The 26,879-nt window shown below is 45.6% G+C and overlaps 2 protein-coding genes across 7 annotated transcripts in view; one reads left to right on the top strand and one right to left on the bottom strand.

Moving 5' to 3' along the window:
• The window catches only part of PDE6H (phosphodiesterase 6H), a 239,388-nt gene that overhangs the window by 142,128 nt on the left and 70,381 nt on the right, over nt 1-26,879 (bottom strand). For 3 of the 6 annotated variants that reach the window (XM_056525084.1, XM_056525083.1, XM_056525080.1), the window contains exon 2: nt 4,130-4,202. The exons of 1 other annotated variant lie outside the window; for it this stretch is intronic. The gene's annotated coding sequence lies outside the window, so the exon portion shown is untranslated. Of the gene's footprint in view, nt 1-4,129; nt 4,203-22,832; nt 22,854-26,576; nt 26,612-26,879 lie in introns of those variants that run through there. 2 more of the 6 variants (XM_056525081.1, XM_056525082.1) reach the window with 2 other exon arrangements.
• Nucleotides 3,939-26,631, top strand: BGLAP (bone gamma-carboxyglutamate protein). The gene is made up of 4 exons (XM_056525078.1): nt 3,939-4,209; nt 11,666-11,713; nt 24,685-24,757; nt 26,414-26,631. Exons 1-4 carry the CDS (start codon nt 4,149-4,151, stop codon nt 26,541-26,543), a joined length of 312 nt encoding a protein of 103 aa, XP_056381053.1. The 5' UTR covers nt 3,939-4,148; the 3' UTR covers nt 26,544-26,631.

Below are 26,879 nucleotides of genomic sequence, written 5' to 3'. Positions count from 1 at the left end.
TCTGCCCAGAAATATTTTGGGAGGAGATTTCATCTGTAGGGGGCACTAGAACTGCTCACAATTACACTGTGCCAATAAACGGTATTGGGAATCCACTTGATACTGCATCACCATCTATGGAGCTGGGACATTTTCGAGCAGTCCGGCTTTTCAGCTGGCACTCACAAAAAATGGAGTCTGGAATCTGGGATTTCAACATCCGCAGCAGAAATTCAGTAAGGTGATTGGTGCAGCAAAATCCAATTGAAAATAATGGGATGCTGCTGAACCCAATTTTCCGCAGCTAAATTATGCTTGGAAAATATGTAGTGTGAATTGGCCCTTATTCGACTATAACTCAAATGTCCCACCATTTAGCAAAAGAAAGGACTTGGCTAGTATTCTGTCGGGGTAAAAAAAAATATTTTAGTGCTGGGGCTGTCGTTGGCAGATCAACAACGAACTGGAGTGATAGCAAAAAGTGCAAAGAAGTGACCCTCTGCAGGAAATGTTGATCTATTCTGTACAGCAAGTTAATTTTGAATTAAAATTGGATGTCACACAACAAGCAAAGGGTATTGAACATTGTCTACACAAACTTGGGCTATGAAAAAGACGTCCAGCTACATACAGGTGTTTCATTGACCTTTCATCACCACTCTGTTAGGCTACCATTGGGTTAAAAGATCAAGATTGGTCTGAAAACCACATTGGCAACACAATGAAGGGACCTTCATGAGGGAATGTCATACTGATCCTACTCTCAAAATGTCCCAAAAGCCGTTTTTCAACAAGACAATACCAGCCGGCAATGCCTGAACATGCTGCCATGTCCTGCAGTGTCTCCAGACTGATCTCGAGGATTTGCAAGTGCATTCAGCGTGCCTCAGACAACCATTTAAAGGGGTACTCCACTGGAAAACATTATTTTTATCAACTGATGCCAGAAAGTTAAACAGATTTGTAAATTACTTCTATTTAAAAATCTTAATCCTTTGAGTACTTATCAGCTGCTGTATACTACAGAGGAAGTTCTTTTCTTTTTGAATTTCCTTTCTGTCTGACCACAGTGATCTCTGCTGACACCTCTGTCCATTTCAGGAACTGTCCAGAGCAGGATAAGTTTGCTATGGGGAATTGCTCCTGCTCTTGACAGTTCCTAAAAAGGACAGAGGTGTCAGCAGAGAGCACTGTGGTCAGACAGGAAGGAAATTAAAGAAAAAAAGAACTTCCTGTGGAAGCAGCTGATAAGTACTTGAAGGATTGAGATTTTTAAATAGAATTAAATATCAAATCTGTTTAACGTTCTGGCACCAGTTGATTTAAAAATAAAATGTTTTCCAGAGGAGTACCCCTTTTAATAACCTCACTGATAGCATACCAAGTGTCACGTACCAGCAGGACTGGTAGTGGATCCTCTGAACCAGAGAGGCGATGACGCGGGTTGTACCAGAGGACCGGTTCTAAGTGGTTACTGGTTTTCAAAAAAAAAACACAAGTAGCACGGCACTGCTCTCACTGATGGACTCGATGTGGTATAAGTGGATAAATGTAGATGAGGGTGGTAGTGCTCTGGTCAAAGCTGATACACAGGTGATAATGAAGAATATGAAGAAAGAAGATCAGACTGGCAGACTCACCACTATTCTCTTCTTCTTTATTTGTGTTAGCAAGTCATAGACAAATACTCACACACTTGGGGGATCGGGACGTGCAGTGGGGGGATAAACAGGCAACAGACTCCGTTTCGCACGGACCACTGTGCTTCCTCCGGCCATACTAGTTTTCTAGTGAGAGTGGATTATATACAGGTAACCAGCCCAACCCACTTGTTCAGCTGACAGGACGTGAGTGACGTGTGTTCTGATGCAGCCAGGTGGGTGGAAGGTGAGTCTCAAAAACACTCTGCCAGTTCTGTGCGATCGTTTAACCCTAAAACTCCCGCGGATCCTGACTTGATGATCCAAAGTGTCTCCTTTTGGAGCAGCTTCGCATCCATTCGTTCACCCCCGGTGAACGTTACTTTTTCCAATCCTAGGAACCGCAGGCATAAAGGGTTGTTCTCATGAGACTCTCTTACATGTGCCTGTAATCTAGATGCACCAGGGCGACCTGTACGAATGGAGTAAAAATGCTCCCTAATTCGGGTACATAACTGACGACTGGTCTGGCCTATGTAAAAGAAGTCGCATGGGCACAGGATAGCATATACAACATTTTTTTGTTCTACATGTTATAAGATCATTAATTGTATGCTGTACCGGGCCTACTCTGATGTTTTTTGTTTCATAACATTGACCGCAAAAGTTAAAATTTCTGCACTTGAAATTCCCCTTAGGAGTGAAGTCGTTCAACCAGGTGCGATTTTTTTCATCAATAACCTTCTTTTTGTTTTTAATATGTTCTCCTATTGTTTTATTTTTCTTGTATGCAAACCTAGGTTTCCTTAAAGCCACTGTTCACAAGTCTTCATCTGCTTCTAAAAGAAACCAATTGCGTCTTATTGCCCTCTCTATCGTTTGGTTCATGGTGGAATTTTGAAAGACAAAAGTGAATCTCCGATTCTCTGGTTTTCACCAGAGCCCGCCGCAAGGCGGGATGGACTTGCTGCGGCGGTAACCACCAGGTCGTATCCTCCAGTAGCAACTCGACCTCTCTGGTGGCTGATATGGCGTGGTACACAGGGAGCAGGCAAGAGCGTAGTCGGACGTAGCAGAGGTCAGGGCAGGAAGCAAGGGTTCACAGGCGAGTATACGGTAGCAATGGGTACGGCAACTGGCAAGGCAATAATCACTGTAGGGAACGCTTTCTGAGAGGCACACGGCACAAAGATCTGGCAAGAGCAGGAAGGGGCAGGTGCCTTTTATTGGGAAATCACAATGGGAGGTGTGGAACCAGCGCACCAATTACCGGTGCGCTGGCCCTTTAAATTTACTGAAGCCGGCGCGCGCATGCCCTAGAGAGCAGGGCCGCACACGCTGGGACCCAGGAGCAAGGAGCGCCACGCAGGGAGCAGGTGAGATGAACGGGGACGCGGCGCGTGAGCGGGGACCAGCCGCCACGTTAGCCACGTTCCTGCCACAGTGAGACCCGCGCTCCCGGTCAGTGTGTTTGACCGGGAGATGCCGGGACCCCAGCACGGAGAACACAGGCAGCGGGCGCTCCGGTCCGGAGGGGGAGACCGGAGCGCTCGCTGTGACACCAAGGTATGTAAGTACGTGCATTTCTGCGCATGGTGCACTCAACACTGAATAAATAAATAAATAAAAAGTTTTGAATATTTTGTTTCTATATTTTAATATTTTCATATTATTAAAGGAGTACTGTGGTGCCATACAGCTCATCTTCTATTCAAAGGAGAGGGGCTAAGGGTCTGATTGTGGAGGAGTCCAACTGCTGGGACGCCCACTATCTCTTGTGCAACACCCCGGCTCGCCCCAGGAACAGAGCGCGTCCCCTCCATGTATTTCTCTGGGAGACCCGAAGATACTCAAACACTAAATCTCCAGCTCTCCAATAGAGGTACATGGAGGGGGCCTGTAGGGCACCGCTTTGTGCGGGGTCGGCACGCGCCATTCCTGGAGAAAGCTTGAGTGCTGTGCAGGAGATCTAGGGGGGTCCCACGGGTTGGACCCCCATGATCAGACCCTTTGGATAGGGGATCAGTTGTACAGCACCACAGACTACTTTAATTTGTCTATCAATCCTGTGATTTCCCTAAGTTCATGACTTTTCTTTATTCCCGCTGCAATTTTAATGCTGAGGATTTAACTGCGCTCTGAACACAGTGTAAATTAACACTGTGTAAATTGTCTTGTATACTTTGTCCAAGAACAACCACAAATTCTGATCCGGTCTTAAGTGGTATATCTATACTGAAAGTATTTAACTCACTACTAACAATATGCAACATTGTGGAATATATTGGGAAAACTATAGGCAGGAGCCCAGGGACTTTGTGACTCTGGGAGCGAGCCTGATAAGCAGGGACTTCCAAAATTCCTTCCAAGAATGAGCTGACACCCTAAGAATGTGGCTTGGAAACAAAGAATAAAAGCCTCCATTATATAACAAGTCACAATACAAAGCAGACAGAAGCGCTGACATATTAGGTGGTATTATAAGGAAAACACGAATAACATTGACCTACAGGACACGTGGATATCACCATGAAGGCATTACTGATCCTCTCACTGCTTGGGATAATGGCTGGCTGCCTTGCCCTGGAAGGTGAGATAGAAAAGGTTACTAACCCAACAGCTTGGAACTTATAACATTTAAGGAGCAGGTAAAATCATTGACACAGCCTGGCTGATAACAGTGAGCAATAGATCTTATTAACATATACAGTAAATAGAGAAAATATTGCAGGACTAATGTCCCTTTCATGGCCTTCCACGTTGCCCTAGAGTCGTTATTATAATGATTAGATGTTTGGTACTTGACAGATTTTGTAATTTATGGGTTAACTGATTCGGCAGAATCAGCAAGTGTTTAGAGCAGGTTTTTTTCTGTTGAGAAAGAATGAAATGCTTAGTATAGTGAGGAAACTGTGAAACAATTGGAGGTTGTAATGCTCTGAAATAATTTAGATATCTGGTGTTATGTATGATTTTTATGTCACTTGATGAGCTTAGATACTGCATCTCCGCAGAAAGAATCACACATTATAGAATATTGATGGACGTGTCTTTTTTAATATGTACTAACAATGTAATAACTATGATAGGTTTAGATACAATACTCAGCCTCCGTATTATACAAGATAGGCTTAGACATTGAAATTCAGCAGGCTGAGATATAGCAGCTCAGCATATAGTATTACATGGATAATTTAGACACGGCAACTCTACAGACACTATTACACTATAGGTTATACAGCAACTCAGAGAGAATCCCACAAGATACATTTACATACAGCAGCTCAACAGAGAGTATCACACAAGATACATTCACATACAGCAGCTCAAAAGAGAGTATCACACAAGATACATTCACATACAGCAGCTCAACAGAGAGTATCACACAAGATACATTCACATACAGCAGCTCAACAGAGAGTATCACACAAGATACATTTACATACAGCAGCTCAACAGAGAGTATCACACAAGATACATTCACATACAGCAGCTCAACAGAGAGTATCACACAAGATACATTCACATACAGCAGCTCAACAGAGAGTATCACACAAGATACATTTACATACAGCAGCTCAACAGAGAGTATCACACAAGATACATTTACATACAGCAGCTCAACAGAGAGTATCACACAAGATACATTTACATACAGCAGCTCAACAGAGAGTAAAACACAAGATAAATTCACATACAGCAGCTCAACAGAGAGTATCACACAAGATACATTTACATACAGCAGCTCAACAGAGAGTATCACACAAGATACATTTACATACAGCAGCTCAACAGAGAGTATCACACAAGATACATTTACATACAGCAGCTCAACAGAGAGTATCACACAAGATACATTTACATACAGCAGCTCAACAGAGAGTATCACACAAGATACATTCACATACAGCAGCACAAGCTGGTGTTAGAATGCTCCACCACTTTGCAACGATACATCTTGGTTTTTACATTTGGTCTGTCATTAAAGGAGAACTCCAGCAAATGTTAACTTATCCCCTATTCCAGCGGTCAAACCCCCTGGGATCAGTTACTTATCCCTTATACTGTGGATAGGGGATAAGTTAACTTTTGCTGGAGTTCTCCTTTAAGATGTAGGTCCAAAGTGTGTCTCCTATCCGTTCCGCAAAGATCGGTATAGAGAGGCGCAGCTCTTGCAGGGCGGTACAGTTGCAGAGCTGCAAAGCAGAGTTGCAGAACAAACGTGAGACAAATGCTGGAGTTACACTTTAATATGTTGGATGCTTCTATCAGGCTTGTTTCCACTTGTTTTTTTTTTGGTTTTTGGATATCTGCCATTGCAGTTTTTGAGCCAAAGCCATAAGTGTATTCAAAAGGAATAGGACATATAAAGTAAGGACTTATACTTCTCCTCCCTTATGGGTCCACTTCTGACTTTGGCTCACAAACTGCAGTGGCAGAAATCCAAAAACTGCTAGAAAAAAAAAAAAACAAGTGGAGACTCAGCCTTACTGTATATTTAGTGTACTATATAAACAAGTGTATGAGTGTATTTCTGTAAGTAGGCAGGGAGATGGACAGACTGTTGAAAATGTTATATTCCCTTACGTCCTAACCAGTAGCACAGATGGGGTATTCTACCCCCCGCGAACTGGTAGGACAGATGGAATTTTTATTGATTAATAAACTAATTAACAAACCACACCCACAATACCCTGTATAAAGGAGGGGTCACCCTCTGTCCCCTTGTGTTTTTTTCTGTCCTCCCGGACAGTGGGACAGATGGTGACCCTCCGTGCTTAGGAGGTGTTCTCTCTTTTTTCACTGCCAGTTACTGGCTCCCCTTGAACAGCCTTCTGCGGCTATAGGGAAAAAACTATAGTTAGCTCTGCTCACCTTCGGGCAGGCTCTCTCCTTGGCTATCCCTCTGATGCCGACCTGGCTCTGAGGTTTCCGCCCACCGGCCCGGCTCTTTCTTCCTCTCTATGTGCGGCTAAGCCCCGCATCTCGGGCCGGCGGAAGTGACGTCAGCGGCGTCTTACGTCACTTCCCCTCCTTTCAAAAAAAAAAAAAAAAAGGCAAAAGAGAAAAGAACAACTTTTCCTATGTAGATATCGTTTCCCCAGGCGGGGGGATCTCTCTCTCCCAGACACTTTTTAGATAATTACATTTAGATATAAATTTTTTTATTAGAATAAATTATTTTCAGGTTGCTCCGCCCTAGTGGGCGGAGCTTCCTCTAGGCGCCAATTTTGAAGGGTATTTAATCCCTTCCAGAGTGCAGCTCAGTCTCCTTGAGCTCAGATGCATTGGCTTGTCCACGTATCTGTCTTTTGAGATTGTGATCTTAGGCCTGTACTGTCCTTGTGGAAAGTACTGTGACTTATTTTTCACTCGCGCTTTGGCTGCTTTTCGGTAGTCTTCTTTGCTTTAGATTTTATGAGTATTTTTTTTCTCTGAGCTTGCTTAATAATAATATCAATATCTTCCTCAGATTATGTCTACGGAAGGCTCCGCTGACCGTGAAGGTCCTGGGAAAAGGACCTCCAAGCGGAAACACCTCGCTTGTCATGATTGTAGTGTTCCGCTAGAAGTTTCTTATGAATTTTCTAGATGTCCACCTTGTAGGGCCAAGACTCTACCCTCCCATCTGGCGGAACCTACTGTGCAAGATATGTATGTGTGGGTTTCCACGAATATGTCTGCTATGCATGCATCCATTGAGGAATTAAAGCAAGCTGTTGCTCAGAAACGTCCCAGACCGGCCTCTCCCCCTAGAATGGATGTATCTATGGAACCGGATAAAGAAGATCCTACATCATCCTCTTCCGATGAGGAAGAGACCATCTCTTATTTTTTTCCGCTGGAAAAAACCCAGCGACTTTTGAGATCCATCAGGTCGGGGGACCAGGATGTTGATCCCGGGGAAGATCCCTCCTCCGCCTCTAAGGGGCCTAGGGCCTTTAAAGCGGACGAGACCCTATTGTCTGTACTTAAGACAGAATGGAAAAAGCCTGAAAAAGGCCCGGTCTTGTCCAAACATTTCAAGACCATGTTTCCCATTAGGGAAGATCAGCTGGCTTCATGGGGCCCTGTTCCCAAAGTGGACATAGCGGTTGCTAAAATGTCCAAGAGAACCTTGGTTCCTTCAGAGGATGGGTCTTCCCTCCAGGATCCAATGGACAGAAAAGCTGATTGCGCTTTTAGGCGCTCTTACTCGACAGCAGCTGCTTCAGCTTCAGTCTCTATTGCCAGTTCAGAAGTGGCAAACTTCCTGAAGACTCGCCTCTCCTCCATTCAGGCGGATTTAGACCAGGGGGTCCCTAGAGACGAAATTTTGGCCTCCTTCAAAACGGCCAATCTGGCCATGGATTTTCTTTGCGATGCTGCTATCCAGCAGCTAAAACTGGCTTCTAAGACTATGGCCTTGTCTTCCGCCGGACGACGTCCTCTCTGGTTAAAGCCGTGGAAGGCTGACAACTCCTCCAAGCATACTCTTTGTAGTATGCCCTATGAACCCGGCATTTTGTTTGGTAAAGAGTTGGACCGCATAATGGAGGGCCTGTCTGACAAAAAGGGAAAGTCCCTTCCTCAGCAGTCCTTTCGCGGTCGGGGCAGGCGTTTTGGGGACAGATCAGCTGCCCAACCTAGACCCCAGAAGGAGTGGGGTAATCAACGCCGGGGCGGTAAGCGCTCCCGTGGTCCCAAGGAGAGAAGACTCTGACTATGGGCTTCTAGGAAGCTCTGGGTTCCCTGCCGGGTTGACCTTTCCAGTTTCCCATCCTGCCCCCCATATTCCTGTAGGCGGCCGCCTACATCATTTTTTAGATGCTTGGACTCTACTTATTCAGGATCCTTGGGTCCTGAGAATAATTTCAGTTGGTTATTCAATAGATCTTGTATCAATTCCTCCTTCCCGGTATGTGCAAACAAGAGTTCTTCCCCCAGTCAAGCAGTTGGTTCTAGAGTCCTACATTCTGGAGTATATCCAGAAAGGTGCCCTGGAGGAAGTTCCTACACCGGATTTGGGGGCAGGGATCTATTCCCCAGTCTTCCTTGTTCCCAAGCTAACGGGAGACTGGCGGATGATTATAGATCTAAGATTTTTCAATCAGTTTGTAAAGCACAAACGCTTTCGCATGGAAACCATTCAGTCTGTGGTCAACCTTATCTCGCCAGGAGATTACCTGGCCACCCTGGACTTAAAGGATGCTTACCTCCATATCCCTATTCATCCTGCATCCAGGAAGTATTTAAGGATCGCTGTTCAGGTAGGGGGAGTTCTAAAACACCTCCAGTTTGTAGCCCTCCCGTTTGGGATCTCTTCTGCCCCTCACACATTTACCAAGGTTGTGGTGGCAGTGGTAGCTGCTTTAAGGCTCCAGGGGCTCAGCATTGTTCCCTACCTAGACGATTGGCTCCTCAGAGCTCCATCACAAACGATCCTGTCCCAACATCTCCAACTAGCCGTATCCTTCCTTCATCAGTTGGGTTGGATAGTCAATTGGGCCAAGTCCAATTTCCTCCCGACAACATCAGTGAGGTTCCTTGGCTTCATAGTCGATACAATCTCAATGACACTCTACCTCACTCCCGAGAGAGAACTCCGGGTTCAAGAATCGGCTCAACATCTTTTAATATCCCGGAAAGTGTCCATTCGCACTCTCATGCGGATGTTGGGACTTATGTCCGCTACCGCAGATGCGGTACCTTGGGCTCTTTGGCATCTTCGCCCTCTCCAAGCAGAGGTTCTTGCCATTTGGAATCACCGGCCATCCGGCCTGAACAGGTGTCACTCCCTGTCTTGCGCAACCCGTTCTTTTCTGAGGTGGTGGTCTCACCTAGAGGACGGCCGGTCCCTGATCCAACCCTCTTGGATCATACTTACTACCGACGCATCCCTTGTGGGTTGGGGAGCGCATCTTCAGGATCTGACAGTGCAAGGTGCTTGGTCTCCTCAGGACAAACTATTAACCTCCAATCTCCTGGAGATTCGTGCAATCAGGCTAGCATTGCTGCACTTTGCTTCTGTCCTCCAAGGGAAAGCTGTCAAGATCCAATCCGACAGCATGAAGGCTGTGATATACATCAACAAGCAGGGAGGCACTCGGTCACAAAACCTCCTCAGAGAGGTGGGTCTGATCTTGGATTGGGCAGAAAGGAACCTCACCCACCTGTCCGCGGTTCATATTCGAGGATCCCTCAATATGATAGCCGACCGCCTGAGCAGAGGACTCCTAACCGCAGAATGGTCTCTCCACCCAGTCATATTCAGAGAGATAACGCTCAGGTGGGGTGTGCCAGAGATAGACCTCATGGCAACGAGGTTCAACTCCAAGTTGGAGAGGTTCTGTTCCCTTTACAGGGAAGACAACCCGGTGGCAATAGATGCTTTCTCAATCCCGTGGAGGTTCAGGCTGGCCTACATCTACCCTCCAATTTCCTTGATCCCAAGGGTATTGATGAAGATCAGGCAAGACCAAGCATCCGTCATAGCCATAATCCCATTTTGGCCCAAGAGAGCTTGGTTCACCCAACTCTTTCAGATGAGTCGGGGACAATATTGGAGGCTTCCCCCAGAGCAAGCATTAGTGTCGGGGGACACGCACAGCTGCTCGAATCTTCAGATGTTCAACCTGACAGCCTGGAGGTTGATCAGTCCCTTCCACATTTAGAAGGGCTTTCCAGTGCGGTCTTGAAAACACTCTCACACTCCAGAGCGGAGTCAACCAATAAAACATACAAAAGAATCTGGACAATTTTCCAATCTTGGTGCTCCAAGAAGCAAGTTGGAAGAGATATAGCTGCTCCTACCATTCTCAGCTTTCTCCAAGATGGACTAGACAAGAATTTGTCTCCTTCTACTCTCAAGGTCCAAGTTTCGGCCATTTCTGCTTACATTAATAAGCCTTTATCTCAAGACCCACTGATCAAAACATTCTTGAGAGGGGCCTCAAGGTTGAAACCTACAATTATACAACCAGTTCCCACTTGGGATTTATCAGGCGTGCTCAAGGGACTGTCATCTCCTCCCTTTGAGCCTATGGAGGACGTGGACATGAGGTTTGTTACCATTAAAACAACATTTTTACTGGCTATAACATCTGCCAAGAGAATTGGTGAATTACAAGCGCTCTCTGCGTTTGAACCCTATACAAAATTCTTGCCAGATAGGGTACTATTGAGATTTATTCCATCCTTTATCCCTAAAGTACCATCTTTCCAGAACATAAATCAAATAATTTCTCTTCCAGTCCTAGCTCCACGTCCATCCACTGACGAAGAAAGAGGCCTGCATTGCCTCGATATTTCGAGATGTCTCCGGATCTACTTAGAAAGATCTAAGCTATTTAGGAAGGATGAAAATCTTCTAATCCTTTTTGCAGGGGCCCGGAAGGGTCACAAAGCCTCTAAACCTTCCATCAGTAGATGGGTAAAAAATGCCATTTGTGAAGCAATGGTATCTCAGAACATGGAGCCTCCTGAGTTCGTAAGAGCTCATTCTACCAGGTCTGTATCTACTTCCTTTGCGGAAAGGAATTTAGTTCCCTTGGAACACATATGCAAGGCTGCATCCTGGAGTTCACTCTCCACCTTTATCACCCACTACAGGCTTGATAGTAGAGTTGCCGATTACTCTTCCTTTGGACGGTCAGTATTATCTGCCGCCAGGCATGAGAGCCCTCCCTCATAGGGTATTCTGCTTGCCATATCCCCATCTGTGCTACTGGTTAGGATGTAAGGGAATCGTTAATTTCTAACGATAATTTGTTTTCCCTTAGTCCTAACAGTAGCACAACTTTCCCTCCCTAGTATTATTATTATTATTATTTTCTTTAGGTCTTAGTTCTTCTTGTTACAACACAAGGGGACAGAGGGTGACCCCTCCTTTATACAGGGTATTGTGGGTGTGGTTTGTTAATTAGTTTATTAATCAATAAAAATTCCATCTGTCCTACCAGTTCGCGGGGGGTAGAATACCCCATCTGTGCTACTGTTAGGACTAAGGGAAAACAAATTATCGTTAGAAATTAACGATTATTATATATTTTTATTTCCCACTACAGGTGGTCAACCTCCAGCAAAAAAATCAAGAAAGTTAATAAATAATCAAGGTAACTGCAATAGCCCTTACATATGAGATCAGAACGCCAGATCCTCTCCTTATACCCTAAAATACACTGTGCTCCTCCTTTCACCAGGTAAAAATAGCTGAAGTTACAGACAGATTTTCAGTAGTTTTTTTGCAACAGGGAAGTTTTTTCAGCCATATTTTTAGCAGTTTTTTGGGTCTGTAGTACAAAACTATAGCCCAAGAGACGGTGATGCGGTATTTACAGCTACATTTCGGGCCCCAAGCAGATGCAAAAAAGGTCCTGACACTTAATTTTACGGCCGTAAAATTAATTTGTGATCGGGGCTATACATTCGAGCTCGGATTACAACGGTACATACCTACCTGTTAAGTAGGACATTTAACCCCTTAAGGACCAGAGCGTTTTTTGAACATCTGACCACTGTCACTTTAAACATTAATAACTCTGGGATGCTTTTACCTATCATTCTGATTCCGAGATGTTTTTTTTGTGACATATTCTAATTTATGTTATTGGTAAAATTTTGTTGATACTTGCATCGTTTCTTAGTGAAAAATTCCAAAATTTGATGAAAAAATTGAAAATGTTGCATTTTTCTAACTTTGAAGCTCTCTGCTTGTAAGGAAAATGGATATTCCAAATAAAAAAAAATTTTATTCACATATACAATATGTCTACTTTATATTTGCATCATAAAATTGACGTGATTTTACTTTTGGAAGACACCAGAGGGCTTCAAAGTTCAGCAGCAATTTTCCAAGTTTTCACAAAATTTTCAAACTCACTATTTTTCAGGGACCAGTTCAGGTTTTAAGTGGATTTGAAGGGTCTTCATATTAGAAATACCCCACAAATGACCCCATTATAAAAACTGCATCCCCCCAAAGTATTCAAAATGACATTCAGTCAGCATTTTAACCCTTTAGGTGTTTCACAGGAATAGCAGCAAAGTGAAGGAGAAAATTCACAATCTTCATTTTTTACACTCGCATGTTCTTGTAGACCCAATTTTTTAATTTTTACAAGGGGTAGAAGGAGAAAATATGTCTATGTAAATTCTTCGGCGGGTGCAGTAGAGGGCTTAGAAGCGAAGGAGCGACAAGGGGATTTTGGAGAGTACGTTTTTCTGAAATGGTTTTTGGGGGGCATGTTGCATTTAGAAAGCCCCTATGGTACCAGAACAGCAAAAAATCCCCACATGGCATACCATTTTGGAAACTAGACCCCTTGGGGAACGTAACAAGGGGTAAAATGAACCTTAATACCCCACAGGTGTTTCACGACTTTTGCATATGTAAAAAAAAATATTCTTTTTTTTTCACTTAAATGTGTGTTTCCCCCCAAATTTCACATTTTTGCAAGGGTTAATATCAGAAAATACCCTGCAAAATGTGTAACCCCCATCTCTTCTGAGTATGGAGGTACCCCATAAGTTGACCTGAAGTGCACTACGGGCGAACTACAATGCTCAGAAGAGAAGGAGTCATATTTGGCTTTTTGAGAGCAAATTTTGGTCGGGGGGCATGTCGCATTTAGGAAGCCCCTATGGTGCCAGAACAGCAAAAAAAAAAACATGGCATACCATTTTGGAAACTAGACCCCTTGATGAATCTAACAAGGAATAAAGTGAGCCTTAATACCCCACAGGGGTTTCACGGCTTTCGCATATGTAAAAAAAAAAAAAAAAAAAAAAAAAAAAAAGTGGACTACGGGCAAACTACAATGCTCAGAAGAGAAGGAGTCATATTTGGCTTTTGGAGAGCAAAAACGCTGTAACAATCAGCCACTTCTGTGCAAATCACCTCAAATGTAAATGGTGCACTCTCCCTTCTGGGCCTTGTTGTGCACCCCCAGAGCACTTTGCGCCCACATATGGGGTATCTCCGTAGTCGGGAGAAGTTGCATTACAAAATTTGGAGGGCTTTTTTCCCTTTTACCTCTTGTCAAAATGAACAGTATAGGGCAACACCAGCGTGTTAGTGTAAAAAATTTATTTTTTTACACTAACATGCTGTTGTAGACCCCAACTTCACCTTTTCATAAGGGGTTAACGCCCCCCAAAATTTGTAGTGTAATTTCTCCCAAGTACGGAGATACCCCAAATGTGTGTTTCCCCCCAAATTTCACATTTTTGCAAGGGTTAATAGCAGAAAATACCCCCCAAAATTTGTAACCACATCTCTTCTGAGTATGGAGGTACCCCATAAGTGGACCTGAAGTGGACTACGGGCAAACTACAATGCTCAGAAGAGAAGGAGTCATATTTGGCTTTTGGAGAGCAAAGTTTGCTTTGGGGGCATGTCGCATTTAGGAAGCCCCTATGGTGCCAGGACAGCAAAATAACCCCCACATAGCATACCATTTTGGAAACTAGACCCCTTGAGGAATGTAACAAGGGGTACAGTGAGCATTTACCCCCCACTGGTGTCTGTCAGATCTTTGGAACAGTGGGCTGTACAAAATTTTTAATTTGCACAGCCCACTGTTCCAAAGATCTGTCAGACACCAGTGGGGTGTAAATTATCACTGCACCCCTCATTACATTCCGTGAGGGGTGTAGTTTCAAAATGGGGTCACATGTGTTTTTTTTTTTTTTTTTTGCGTTTGTCAAAACCGCTGTAACAATCAGCCACTTCTGTGCAAATCACCTCAAATGTAAATGGTGCACTCTCCCTTCTGGGCCTTGTTGTGCACCCCCAGAGCACTTTGCGCCCACATATGGGGTATCTCCGTAGTCGGGAGAAGTTGCATTACAAAATTTGGGGGGCTTTTTTCCCCTTTTACCTCTTGTCAAAATGAACAGTATAGGGCAACACCAGCGTGTTAGTGTAAAAAATTTATTTTTTTACACTAACATGCTGTTGTAGACCCCAACTTCACCTTTTCATTTTTTTTTTTTCATTTTAAATGTTTTATTCATTTTATAATATACATAAGCAAGTAACACCAGGACATATGTGTCCAGACAACAGTGAAATGAACAGGGTGGTCCTGTGACAGAAGGACCATCACGTATAAACGAACACAAAAAAATAATAAAAAATAAACACAGAGAGAAAAAAAAAAAAAAATAGACAACATTCGAGACAAGTCTAGTAGAGTCCATTATAGTTCCTCCAAAACTAAGAAAGTCCAATATAGCTCTCGATGATGGTCGTATCGAAACACTGTAAGGTAGATGTCATGTGAGAGCTTGGGCAACCAGAATCGTAACAGACATAGACAGCATATGCAGATGCAAGCTGAAGCATCTACGGATGGAAACAGGTAGTTGGAGTAGGTTGAATAAACAAAGAAATAAACAAAGAAAATAAACAGAGGCTTAATACCTCCTACTAGCCACGGTAGTAAAGATACCAGAAAACAGTGGATGTGAATATCTAATGCCACTAAGCGTCATGTGTCGAATCACGGCCAGAGTGTGCCGGTAGAGAAGAGCGAGGAGAGGAGCATACAAGAAGACATAGAGGGAAGAGCAAGAGGAAAGTGGATAATGGACAATAGAACAGGTTAAGAGAAATAGTGTGGGCTATGAATCCACATGTCCCACTCTCTGAGGAATTTCGCATCAGCAGAGTTAGCAAGGGCATAAGTTCTCTCATAGGCACAGGAAAGGTTTACATATGTCAAAATATCAGACAGGGTAGGTACTGATGTGGACTTCCACTTTCTAGCGATGTGCAGTTTAGTGGACATGAAAAGGTGAGCCATCAGTGTTCTAGCTGTGGAGGGATAGTCTTGGAGGTCTATCAACAGCAGGGCAGTGCACGGTTTTAGCGGAATCTGAAGGCCCAGGAGCCTCGTGGCAACTCTACCTATACTCTGCCATAGAGGCTGAATAGCAGGGCAGTCCCATAGCAGATGAAACAGCGTTCCGACTCCTCCACAATTTCGCCAACAACAGGGGGGGCAATTTGGATCTATTCGGTGCAGTCTATGGGGAGTAAAATACCATCGGCACATTGTTTTAAACATCGCCTCCTGATGGTTCGTACATTTGAATGTAGATGATACGAGTCGGAAGGCCGCCTGCCATTGCTCGAGGGGAAAACTCACTGTCCAGGTCACTCTCCCAACGTTGCATAAAAGGAAACTTAGATATTTCTGATTTGTTACCCAACAGGTCATAGAAAAAGGTGATGCCCCTCGTCTGGCTATCAGACACGTTAAGAAAACCTAGGAGTCTCGGCGAGACTTTGACCTCATTCAGAAGCGCTTTGTCTAGACAACTTCTTATTTGAAGACTTCTAAAGAATTCCTTATTAGATAAGTGATATTTTCCCCTAATTGTAGAGAAGTGTACTGAGCTGTGATCATCAAGGATGTCCCTAATCGAGTAAATACCGGCAGCATGCCATCTTTTAAGGTCTAGGTCAGGTATATAGAGTTTCAGCAAGTCCAGAGGGATCACCGCTGGAGAACATGGGGGGCTCTGAGGGACATGGCGCATACAATCCCGCCATATTTTATCTGTGGTAGTAACCGAGGAGAGAAAGGTTTTAGGCAAAACGTTATGGGAGGCTGGCACTAGGAGTCTCGCTTTTAAGGAACAAGCGTTATTGAGGTGTTGTTCCAATTCCACCCATTTTTTATCAGACGATCCGGACCACCAATATCTCGCCTGATCAAGGACAGAAGCTTTATAATAATCTTCTACAAGTGGTCTACCCAGTCCGCCACTAGGTTTTTTTTGGGTCATAACTGTCCTAGGAACTCTCGGCCGTTTTTGGGTCCAGATAAACTTATCTAGAATGACGTCTAGAGAACGAAAGAAGGAGCGAGGAATAGCAATAGGTAGTGTGCGAAATAAGTAGAGCAGTTTAGGCAGTAAGAGCATCTTAAACGCCGCTATTCTCCCCAACCAGGACAGGATATGTTTGCTATAAGACGCAAAAGCTGTCGTAAACGAGGAAAGGATGGGTAGAAAGTTGGCGCTGAAAAGATCAGAAGAGGGATAAGTAAGTTGAATACCCAAATAGGAGACAGATTGATGCTGCCAATCCAGTGGGAACAAAGGTCGGATGGAGGATAAGAGATCAGAAGGAACGCACACGGGTAAGATTTGGGATTTGCTGACATTCAGTTTGTAGTAGGAAAGATCACCGAAGGAACGGAGCTTGTCAAAAAGGGCTGAGAGGGAGGGACCAGGGTTCGTCAAAGTCAGCAAAATGTCATCCGCGAAGAGCGCAAGTTTGTGTTCTGTTGGCCCTACCGAGATGCCCGCTATGTTACTATCCTGTCTGATGGCTTGCGCTAAGGGTTCTATGGTGAGGAGAAAGATCAGTGGGGACAGGGGACATCCCTGCCGTGTTCCATTTGACAGGGTAAATCTATCAGAGAGGGCACCATTGGTGAAAACCCTCGCAACTGGATTAGAGTAGAGAGCCTTAACTGCAGATAATATCGGGCCGTCAAAGCCAAACTTTCGCAAGGCCGAAAAGGCATAGGACCAATTTACTCTGTCGAAAGCCTTTTCAGCATCTAATGTTAGGAACACGGCAGGGAGGTTAGCATGTTCACAGTATTGCATCAGGGAGAGAACACGCCTAGTGTTGTCTGGAGCCTGACGACCTCTAGTGAAGCCCACCTGGTCTCTACCCAACAGTCCCGGTAAATATGGGCATAAACGTCGTGCTAGGATTTTCGCGTATAGTTTAACGTCACCATTTAAGAGAGATATGGGGCGGTAGTTAGCAGTCGAGTCAGGAGATTTACCCGGTTTTGGAATAGTCGTGATCAAAGCGTCTAACATGTCTGGGGGAAGGGAGCCCGATGTCATAGCAGTGGAGAAAATAGATTGAAGGTAAGGTAATAAAGTAGGAAGAAACCGTTTGTAGTATTCGTTAGGGAGTCCGTCCGGTCCAGGGGATTTGTTATTGGGCATAGATTTAACAGCATCAGCTATCTCCTGGGTAGATATGGGAGCATTGAGAGCAGAGAGAGCAGTAGGAGAGAGTTTGGGAAGGTGCAAAGAAGAAAGAAAGTCATCTATGGCAACTTGTTCAGGTTGTGGACAGGTAGGGTCTGACTGCAAGTTATATAAAGATTTGTAGTAGACTTGAAAGGCATTTGCTATGTCTCTGGGAGCCTGTTGGGGTTGTAGTGTTATAGGGTGTTTAAGGCAGGAGATTCTTTGTCTATAATGGGCGGGTTTCAACTTCCTAGCAAGCAGTGACCCAGTCTTGTTGTCCTGGGTATAGAACTTTACCCTAGATTTTTTCAGAGCTTGTTCATATTTATGTAGCAATAGTCGCCTAAGGTGAAGTCTCTCATGGGTGAGCTGGCTATCAATGTCTTTAGAGAATTCACATTTAAGAAGAGACTCTAAAGTGGCAATCTTATTAAGAGATTAATTAACCTCTAAGTTCCTCTGTTTCTTAAGTTGCGACCCCAACTGAATAAACCTGCCCCGGACAACTGCTTTATGGGCAAGCCACACAGTCATTGGAGTGACGTCTGCAGTGTCGTTGAGGGCAAAGTACTCAGCTAGAGCGGCATTGATAGTGGCTGAGTGGTCAGTGTGGGCTATCAAATGGGTATTGGCACGCCAGACGAAATCACTGTGCTTTTGGGTGATATCTTGTATCGTTATGCCAACGGGGGCATGATCAGACCATTTTCTATGACCAATGCTGGAGGAAACAACCCGATCAATAAGATGTCTATCAATTAGTATCATGTCAATTCTCGAGAAGGTATGAAATCTTGGGGAGTAGTAAGAAAAGTCGCGTTCTGAAGCATGCTGTAATCGCCATATATCAAAGAGATCGTTATCAGCTAAAAAGTCTGGTAAGTAAAATGATCTGCAGGTCGATGGAACCGACTGGTCCAATGAGGACGAAACTACAGAGTTGAAGTCCCCGCATAGAATAAGGGCACCTCTACGTACAGAAGCAATTTTGGTCATCAGTAACTTCAGAAAGCGACTTTGTCTCACATTGGGGGCATATAGATTAACAATAGTATATTCAACATTATCAAGTAGGCAAACTAATATTATGAATCTGCTCTGGGGATCAATAATTTGGTGAGTAATGGAGACAGCAATATTGTTACTAAAGGCTATCATAACACCTCGTTGTTTCTTACGGTAAGAGGAGTGTACAATAAGTGGAAATTTATTGTGGCGTAAAGTAGGCGGCTTTTTGGAGGACACATGGGTCTCCTGAATGCATACTATGTCTACAGGCGTCCGCGTCACTTCCCGCCACAAGAAGCTCCGTCTGTAAGGGCTATTCAACCCATTGACATTGAGAGATAAAATCTCTATACCCATAGCATAGAGGGGTCAAAGAGAGGAGAAAAGACAAAGGTGAGAGAAAATAAATAAATAAATAAAAGAAAGCTGAGAAGGAGGAAAGGATGCACACTCTGGACGTAACGCTCTACTATGCGAAGAAACAGTGGCTCCAGCTAAGCAGTCAATGTATACTCTCTAGTAATACGACAGCAATATTTGTACAGAACAGGTAAACAACTGAACAGTAAGAATAATAGCAAAAATAGAACTGACCGCAATCCAATCTAGTTGAATTGCTCTCAGGGGGTACGTGTACAACTAGTGTCAATGAAAATATCACAGCGTGTGGAGCACTCAAACATATTCTCTAACAGGGCACTATACCATACTCTGAAACCGGATTCAAGTGGTCGGCATGGTATCTCCATTTGGGGAACGAGGTGGGGAGGACTGGTGATGTATGGAGGTCTTGAATCCCCAATCGGCTAGTGAATTCAAACCGCTTTCCACAGTTGAGAAGGAATGCATCTTGTTGCGGTATTTCACCAGCAGCTTTGTCGGGAATCCCCAGCGATATGGAATATCTAATTTGCGAAGTTCCATAGTCAGCGGTTGCAGGTTCCGTCTTGCTTGTAGTGTCGCGGACGACAGGTCCACAAAAAGCTGTATATCTTCATATGGAGATGGCATATATTTGTGCTTCCTAGAGAATTGTAAGAGCAGGTCTTTTGTCTTAAAAAAGGTGTATCTAGCCAGCACGTCTCTGGGAAGGTCATCAGGTAAGGACCTAGGTTTTGCCACTCTGTGAGCCCGATCTATGCTGTATTCAAACGGCTCCAGGTCAGGTAGAAAGTGCTTTGTTAAATCCGTCACGTACTTTGCAAGCTGTGAATTGGGAATAGCTTCTGGGATACCCCGGAATTTAATGTTGTTGCGCCTATTTCGATCCTCTACGTCTACCGCTTTGGCGTAGATGGCGCTGACCTTGTCATCCAGAGCATTGTGGGCATCCACAAGGCCATTGTGGGCAGAAGCAAAGGAGGCCATTTTAGTCTCCACATGTTGCACTTTAGAATCAAGACCTTGTATGGATTGCTTTATAGGTACCAGGAGGGAGGAGAAGTCCTTACTGATAGATGATCGAAGGATCAAAAGCATTTCTTTCAAGGTGTTTTCAGACACCATCTTATCAGAGGCCTGGTACGCTGCAAATAAGTCAGCTTCCTCTGTTGGGTTGACGGCTAAGTCCCTCGATTCTCCCTCCCACTCACTGCCCGATTCAGCGTGGAGTCTCGGCCTCTGCTTGACGGGACTAAACCGGGGAGAGGAAGATGTCAGTCCCGGGGCCTCGGGTCCCTCCCGCTGGAGATCGGAGAGCTCACCTGGCAGCAGAGGCAGTGTGTCGTCTCCCGCGGCCGAGTCTCCCAGCACAGGCTCCGCCGGGTGGATCGGGGAGCCCCAATGACGCGGCAATTCACAGTCCTTCAGGGCTCGAGTAGTAGGTAAGTCTTTTGTCTGACCTCCGGTATTGGTTTTCCCTAAGCGCTGCGGCAGTGGGATAAGGGACTTGTGAGCGCGGGGATCTTCTCCATGCATCGTAGGGGAGTCGGCGCCATCTTGCTTCGCGCGTCCTCTCTGCTTCCCGGCACTGAAAAAGTTCTTTAGGGACCCGCTATCGCCCTGGTAAGTATTCCTCTTCCTGCCGTAGGATGCCATGGTGGACCAGGTGTCCTTTTCAGGCGGCCATTCAGTGCAGCGGCCAAACCACGCCCCCCAACTTCACCTTTTCATAAGGGGTTAACGCCCCCCAAAATTTGTAGTGTAATTTCTCCCGAGTACGGAGATACCCCATATGTCACCCTAAACTGTTGCCTTGAAATACGACAGGGCTCCAAAGTGAGAGCGCCATGTGCATTTGAGGCCTGAATTAGGGATTTGCATAGGGGTGGACATAGGAGTATTCTACGCCAGTGATTCCCAACCAGGGTGCCTCCAGCTGTTGCAAAACTCCCAGCATGCTTGGACAGTCAACGGCTGTCCGGCAATACTGGGAGTTGTTGTTTTGCAACAGCTGGAGGCTCCAGACGTTTTTCATTTTTATTGGGGAGGGGAGGAGGGCTGTGTAGGGGTATGTGTATATGTAGTATTTTTAACTTTTTATTTTATTTTGTGTTAGTGTAGTGTTTTTAGGGTACAGTCATAGGGGCGGGGGATTACAGCGAGTTTCCCGCTGCGAGTTTGAGCTGCCGCGCAAAATTTGCTGCATCGCAAACTTGCAGCCTGATACTCACTGTAAGCCCCCTGCCCATGTAAAGGGGGGGGGGACCTCCAGCTGTTGCAAAACTACAACTCCCAGCATGCACAGTCTATCAGTGCATGCTGGTAGTTATAGTTTTGCAACAGCTGGAGGCACACGGGTTGGGAAACACTGAGTTAGGAAACAGACAAGGTTACCCAACCAGTGTGCCTCCAGTTGTTGCAAAACCACTACTCCCAAACATTCTCAGGCATGCTGGAAGTAGTAGTTCGGCAACATCTTTAGAGCCAGATGTTGCCGAACTACAACTCCCAGCATGCTTGGAGTTGTAGTTTTGCAACATCTGGAGGACTACAGTTTGCAGACCACTAATACAGTGGTTCCCAATCTGTGCCCTTCCAGATGTTGCAAAACTACAACTGTCCAGGCATGCTGGGAGTTGTAGTTCTGCAACATCTGAAGGGCCAGATGTTACAGAACTACAACTCCCAGCATGCCTGGACAGTAAGGGCATGCTGATGATGTGTAGTTTTGCAACATCTGGAAGGGCACAGTGGTCTCCAAACTGTGGACCTCCAGATGTTGCAAAACTGCAACTCCCAGCATGCCCAGACGCCAAGGGTTGGCTGGGCATGCTGGGAGTTGTAGTATACAGGGTCCCATTACAGCAATGCATGTCGCTTTACGGCGACGTGCATTGCTGTAAAGGGCCCGACCGCGGCTGAAGAGGAACTCACCAGTCGCCGCCGCCGCCGTCTTCATCGCCGGGATCCGGGTCTTCAGGGACAAGGTAAGTACCGGGGTCGGGCCCCAGCACTCCCCCGTCCCCCGCCGCGTCCTCCGGTCTTCCTCCCGTCCTCTCCGGACTTCCAGGGACCGGGCAGGGCGGGAGGAAGTAACCACCCCCCCCCCCCTGCGATTGGTCGGTTAGCTAACCGACGGATCGCAGGGGGATAGGAGGAGGTGGTAGGCTTGCCACCTTGCTCCTAGCCTCCAGCATGGTCCTGGCTGTCTGTGACAACCGGGATCATGCAAAATTACCGGGCGGTCGGGTTCCAGAGACCCGATCATTCCGGTATCACCGTAGATCGCAAGGGCGATTTCCCTTGCGATTTGCGGCGATTGCCGACATGGGGGGGCCTACATGGCCCCCCTCGGCGTTTGCCCTGGATGCCTGCTGAAGCATTTCAGCAGGCATCCGCTTTCGATCTCTGACCGGCTAGCGGCAGAGACTGGAAATACAACAGGACGTTCTCTAACGTCTTTAGGCATTAAAGCCCAGGTAGCGGGGACGTTAGAGAACGTCCTATGTCCTAAAGAGGTTAAACTTAACATAACGGTCAGATTTGCGCAAATTGACCGCGACGGAGGGCACGCCTTTAGTGGGCATACCCTGCAATAGATGAATGAAGAAAAAAAGGGGAGGGTTGGGAGGGTTCCGCAAACATCACGAACGCCCGTCCAGTAGGAGGCAGGGGTATTATATACCCCTGCTCCCACCCACGAACCCTTAATGCCCCGCCTATACATGCAGGGGGGTGGAAACACTACTGCCCCTCTCACAAATACAGCCTAAATAGGCTTTAAACTTGTGATCGGGGCTACACATTCAAGCTCGGATTACAACGGTACATACCTACCTATTAAGTAGGACATTTAAACTTAACATAACGGTCAGATTTGTGCCCAATGACCGCGACGGAGGGCACGCCTTTAGTGAGCAAAAAGTCAACCTGGTAGGGAAAATGGTGTTATAATAATGGACCGATACCCCTACCCTGACACAAGACCCAAAATTTAACTCTAGCTTAATAAAAAGTGAAGTGACTGCGAACTGGCTGGCCTAGAAATGTGTGTGTATTTCATTTTTTTTTCTATATTTTTTACATTTTTAAGGTAAGTACTACTACTCCAGCATGGAAAAAACTGTTTCATGATGGGAGTAGTAGTACCTGCACTAATAGACAGATAGCCCCGGGTGTCACTCCTGACACCCGATGCTATCGTCCTTTCTATTGCAGAGATGCAGAGCGGCTCTATACAGCCGGCCAGTAATGTGAATAGAATTTACATCACTCATTCATATTTTCCGCCCAGAGTGATGATTGGCCAGATGGTGCCAGCCAATCACTGCTCTCAGCGGGAAATATGAATCAGTGATGTGAATTCTATTGACATCAATGGCTGGCCCGAGTATAGTGCAGAGATGCGAGCGCAGGAGAAAGCCGGTTCCGCATCTCTGCAATAGATAGGACGATCGCAGCAGGTGTCAGGAGTGACACCCACTGAGATCTGTCCTTAACTGCAGGTACTACTACTCCCAACATGGAGTACACTCTGCTCCATTCTGGGAGCAGTGGTACCTGCATTAATAGACAGATCGCAACAGGTGCCACTTCTGTGCTTTTCTCTGGTCCCCTGCACTGCCGTATATATACCTATATTATTCATATTTCCCGCAGACAGTTGCGATTGGCTGGAACCATCTGGTCAATCACAGCTCTCTGCGAGAAATATGAATCTGTGATGTGAATAACTTCACATCGCAGCACATAATGCAGTATAGCAGAGAAGAGCGGCCATGCCGCTGACTTCTACACATTATATAGCAGGATCGCAACAGGTGTCAGAAGTGACACCCGGGGCGATCTGTCTATTAGTACATGTACTACTTCTTCCATCATGGAATAGTCTGTTCCAAGCTGGGAGTAGTAGTACTACCTAAAAAAAGAAAAAAAGAACGGAAAAAAAGAGAAAAAAGTTAAAAACACACACACACACTTACAAAATACATTGCTAATAAAAAGTTTAACAAAATTAATTTTAAAAAATATATTATTTTTACATTTAAATGGCCCTTTTCTACATATTTATTATTGTTGGCTACATTTTCAGTTCCCTGCCCACCCGCATAAATTGATCCATACTCTGAACTTGAGGTCACTTTTGAAAACCAGCCTCAAAGTAGCTGAAAAACGCCCAAAGGATAAAAAAAAAACGCCAAAATGAAAAAACAGAAAAAACGCAGTGTGGCGGAATGGACTTTTTTGGGGGCGTTTTTGCGTGAAAAACTTCAGTAGAATTCCAGCCTACGGGCAATCTTCTACCATGCTCCTTCTATTATGTGACTCTCAGGCCTATTCACACAGCAAAATTTGCAGCAGATGTTTCCGCCACGGAAATTCAAATTCTAGCTTCCGCAGAAAGAACTGATGTGTCAATTATTTCTGTGGAATCTTTTCAGAAAAGCATTGCTGTCTATGAAGACAGTGCATTTCTGAGCAGTCCTAGCTCTGACTGACGAGTCTGTGCTTGCAGCGGATGGAATGTCTGGCTGGGATTTTTCCAGTCGGACATTCTACAAAAATTCAGTCCTGTGAATAGGGCCTCAGTCTGTCTTCCCCAGTTATATGTGTAACTGTTGACTGTTGTTTCAGTCTTTCTTTTCCTTGTCAATGTTTTATATGGTTTATATATTTTTTTTTCTTTAAGAGGTCATGATGTCAAAGAGTTCAGCAAATGCTGTCTTCAAGAGGCATCGACGCTCCTATGACTATTTTGAAAGGTAAGGTTGGTTTACACATTTCAGTTGGGTCACTGTATGGAGCAGCAGCCTTATCCTTACTGAGTTTATAAAGATGCACTGGCATTAAAGGGGTTGTCTGGTAAAAGGTATATACCGTATATACTCGAGTATAAGCCAACCCGAGTATAAGCCGAGACCCCTAATTTCAACCCAAAATCCCAGGAAAAGTTATTGACTCGAGTATAAGCCTAGGGTGGGAAATACATCATCCCCCCCTGTCATCATCCAGACCCCCGTCATTAACATCCTCATCATCATCCCCTTGTCATCATCCCACACATCCCCCCTTCATCATCCCCTTATCATCCCACACATCCCCCCTTCATCATCCCCTTATCATCCCACACATCCCCCCTTCATCATCCCCTTATCATCCCACACATCCCCCCTTCATCATCCCCTTGTCATCATCCCACACATCCCCCCTTCATCATCCCCTTGTCATCATCCCACACATCCCCCCTTCATCATCCCCTTGTCATCATCCCACACATCCCCCCTTCATCATCCCCTTATCATCCCGCACATCCCCCCTTCATCATCCCCTTATCATCCCGCACATCCCCCCTTCATCATCCCCTTATCATCCCACACATCCCCCCTTCATCATCCCCTTGTCATCATCCCCTTGTCATCATCCCCTTGTCATCATCCCCTTGTCATCATCCCACACCCCCACACCCCTTCATCATCCTCTTCTCATCATTCGCCCTCAGTGGTCTTCAACCTGCGGACCTCCAGAGGTTTCAAAAGTACAACTCCCAGCAAGCCCGGGCAGCCATCGGCTGTCCGGGCTTGCTGGGAGTTGTAGTTTTGAAACCTCCGGAGGTCCGCAGGTTGAAGACCACTGCGGCCTTCGACATCATCCAGCCCCCTCTCACCCCCTTTAGTTCTGAGTACTCACCTCCGCTCGGCGCTGGTCCGGTCCTGCAGGGCTGTCCGGTGAGGAGGTGGTCCGGTGGGATAGTGGTTCCGGGCTGCTATCTTCACTGGGGCCGCCTCTTCTCAGCGCTTCCGGCCCGGAATAGAGGCGTTGCCTTGACAACGACGCAGAAGTACGTTGGCAATGAACGCACCTCTGCGTCGTTGTCAAGGCAACGTGACTATTCTGAGGCCGGGCCCGAAGCGCTTAGAAGAGGCCTCCCCGGTGAAGATAGCAGCCCGGAACCACTATCCCACCGGACAGTCCTGCAGGACCGGACCAGCGCCGAGCGGAGGTGAGTACTGTACAGAACTAAAGGGGGGTGAGAGGGGGCTGGATGATGTCGAAGGCCGCAGTGGTGTTCAACCTGCGGACCTCCGGAGGTTTCAAAACTACAACTCCCAGCAAGCCCGGACAGCCGATGGCTGCCCGGGCTTGCTGGGAGTTGTAGTTTTGAAACCTCTGGAGGTCCGCAGGTTGAAGACCACTGCGGGTGGGGGAGTTCACTCGAGTATAAGCCGAGGGGGGTGTTTTCAGCACGAAAAATCGTGCTGAAAAACTCGGCTTATACTCGAGTATATACGGTAGTCCCCAGGCTGCCTAATAAAATACCAAACTCTTTTAGAGCTGGTGGATTTGTTTTATTTGTTTTCTATATGACAGAAGAGGACAACTCAAACTAATCATATTGTCAACTTTGTCTTACATTGTAGACTTTACACACGAATAAAGTCTCCCCTGGAGATAAAGAAGGAGCAGTGTGAGAACTACTGGCCCTGTGATCAGCTCTCAGAATGGGTTGGCTTCTATCAAGCCTACCAGAGATACTTTGGACCTGTGTGAATGGAGACATGAGGAGTGATTGAGGGCACTTACCCTGCTCCGCAGCTTTCAAGACCCCACAGTGAACTAATGCAAAAAAAATAAAAAAATAAAAAAAAAAACACAATATATATGTAAAATTATACACCTTTGTTTTATGCTTCATATGTACTATAATTCAAAAATCAAATACACTTGCTTTTCTGATGTATAAAAGAGAGTGGGAGTGATGTAATTTCATTGCACAGACCAAAAAATACCAGAATGTGGAGCTACACACTAAGAAGTGGGGGTCTTGAGGACCGTGCTTAAGAAACACTGGGCTAGGAGGTCAGAGTTAGCAAGAGGGTGTGCCAG

This window comes from Hyla sarda, chromosome 6, assembly GCF_029499605.1.
Source record: "Hyla sarda isolate aHylSar1 chromosome 6, aHylSar1.hap1, whole genome shotgun sequence".
Lineage (NCBI taxonomy): Eukaryota > Metazoa > Chordata > Amphibia > Anura > Hylidae > Hyla > Hyla sarda.
This window is presented reverse-complemented; position numbering and strand designations above follow the sequence as displayed.

Excerpts from the sequence above, each read along its gene's own strand:
- BGLAP (XM_056525078.1), top strand. The coding sequence starts at position 4,149 with ATGAAGGCATTACTGATCCTCTCACTGCTTGGGATAATGGCTGGCTGC. Across the intron at positions 11,714-24,684 it reads AAAGTTAATAAATAATCAAG|AGGTCATGATGTCAAAGAGT; the intron begins GTAACTGCAATA and ends TTTTTCTTTAAG. Across the intron at positions 24,758-26,413 it reads TCCTATGACTATTTTGAAAG|ACTTTACACACGAATAAAGT; the intron begins GTAAGGTTGGTT and ends CTTACATTGTAG.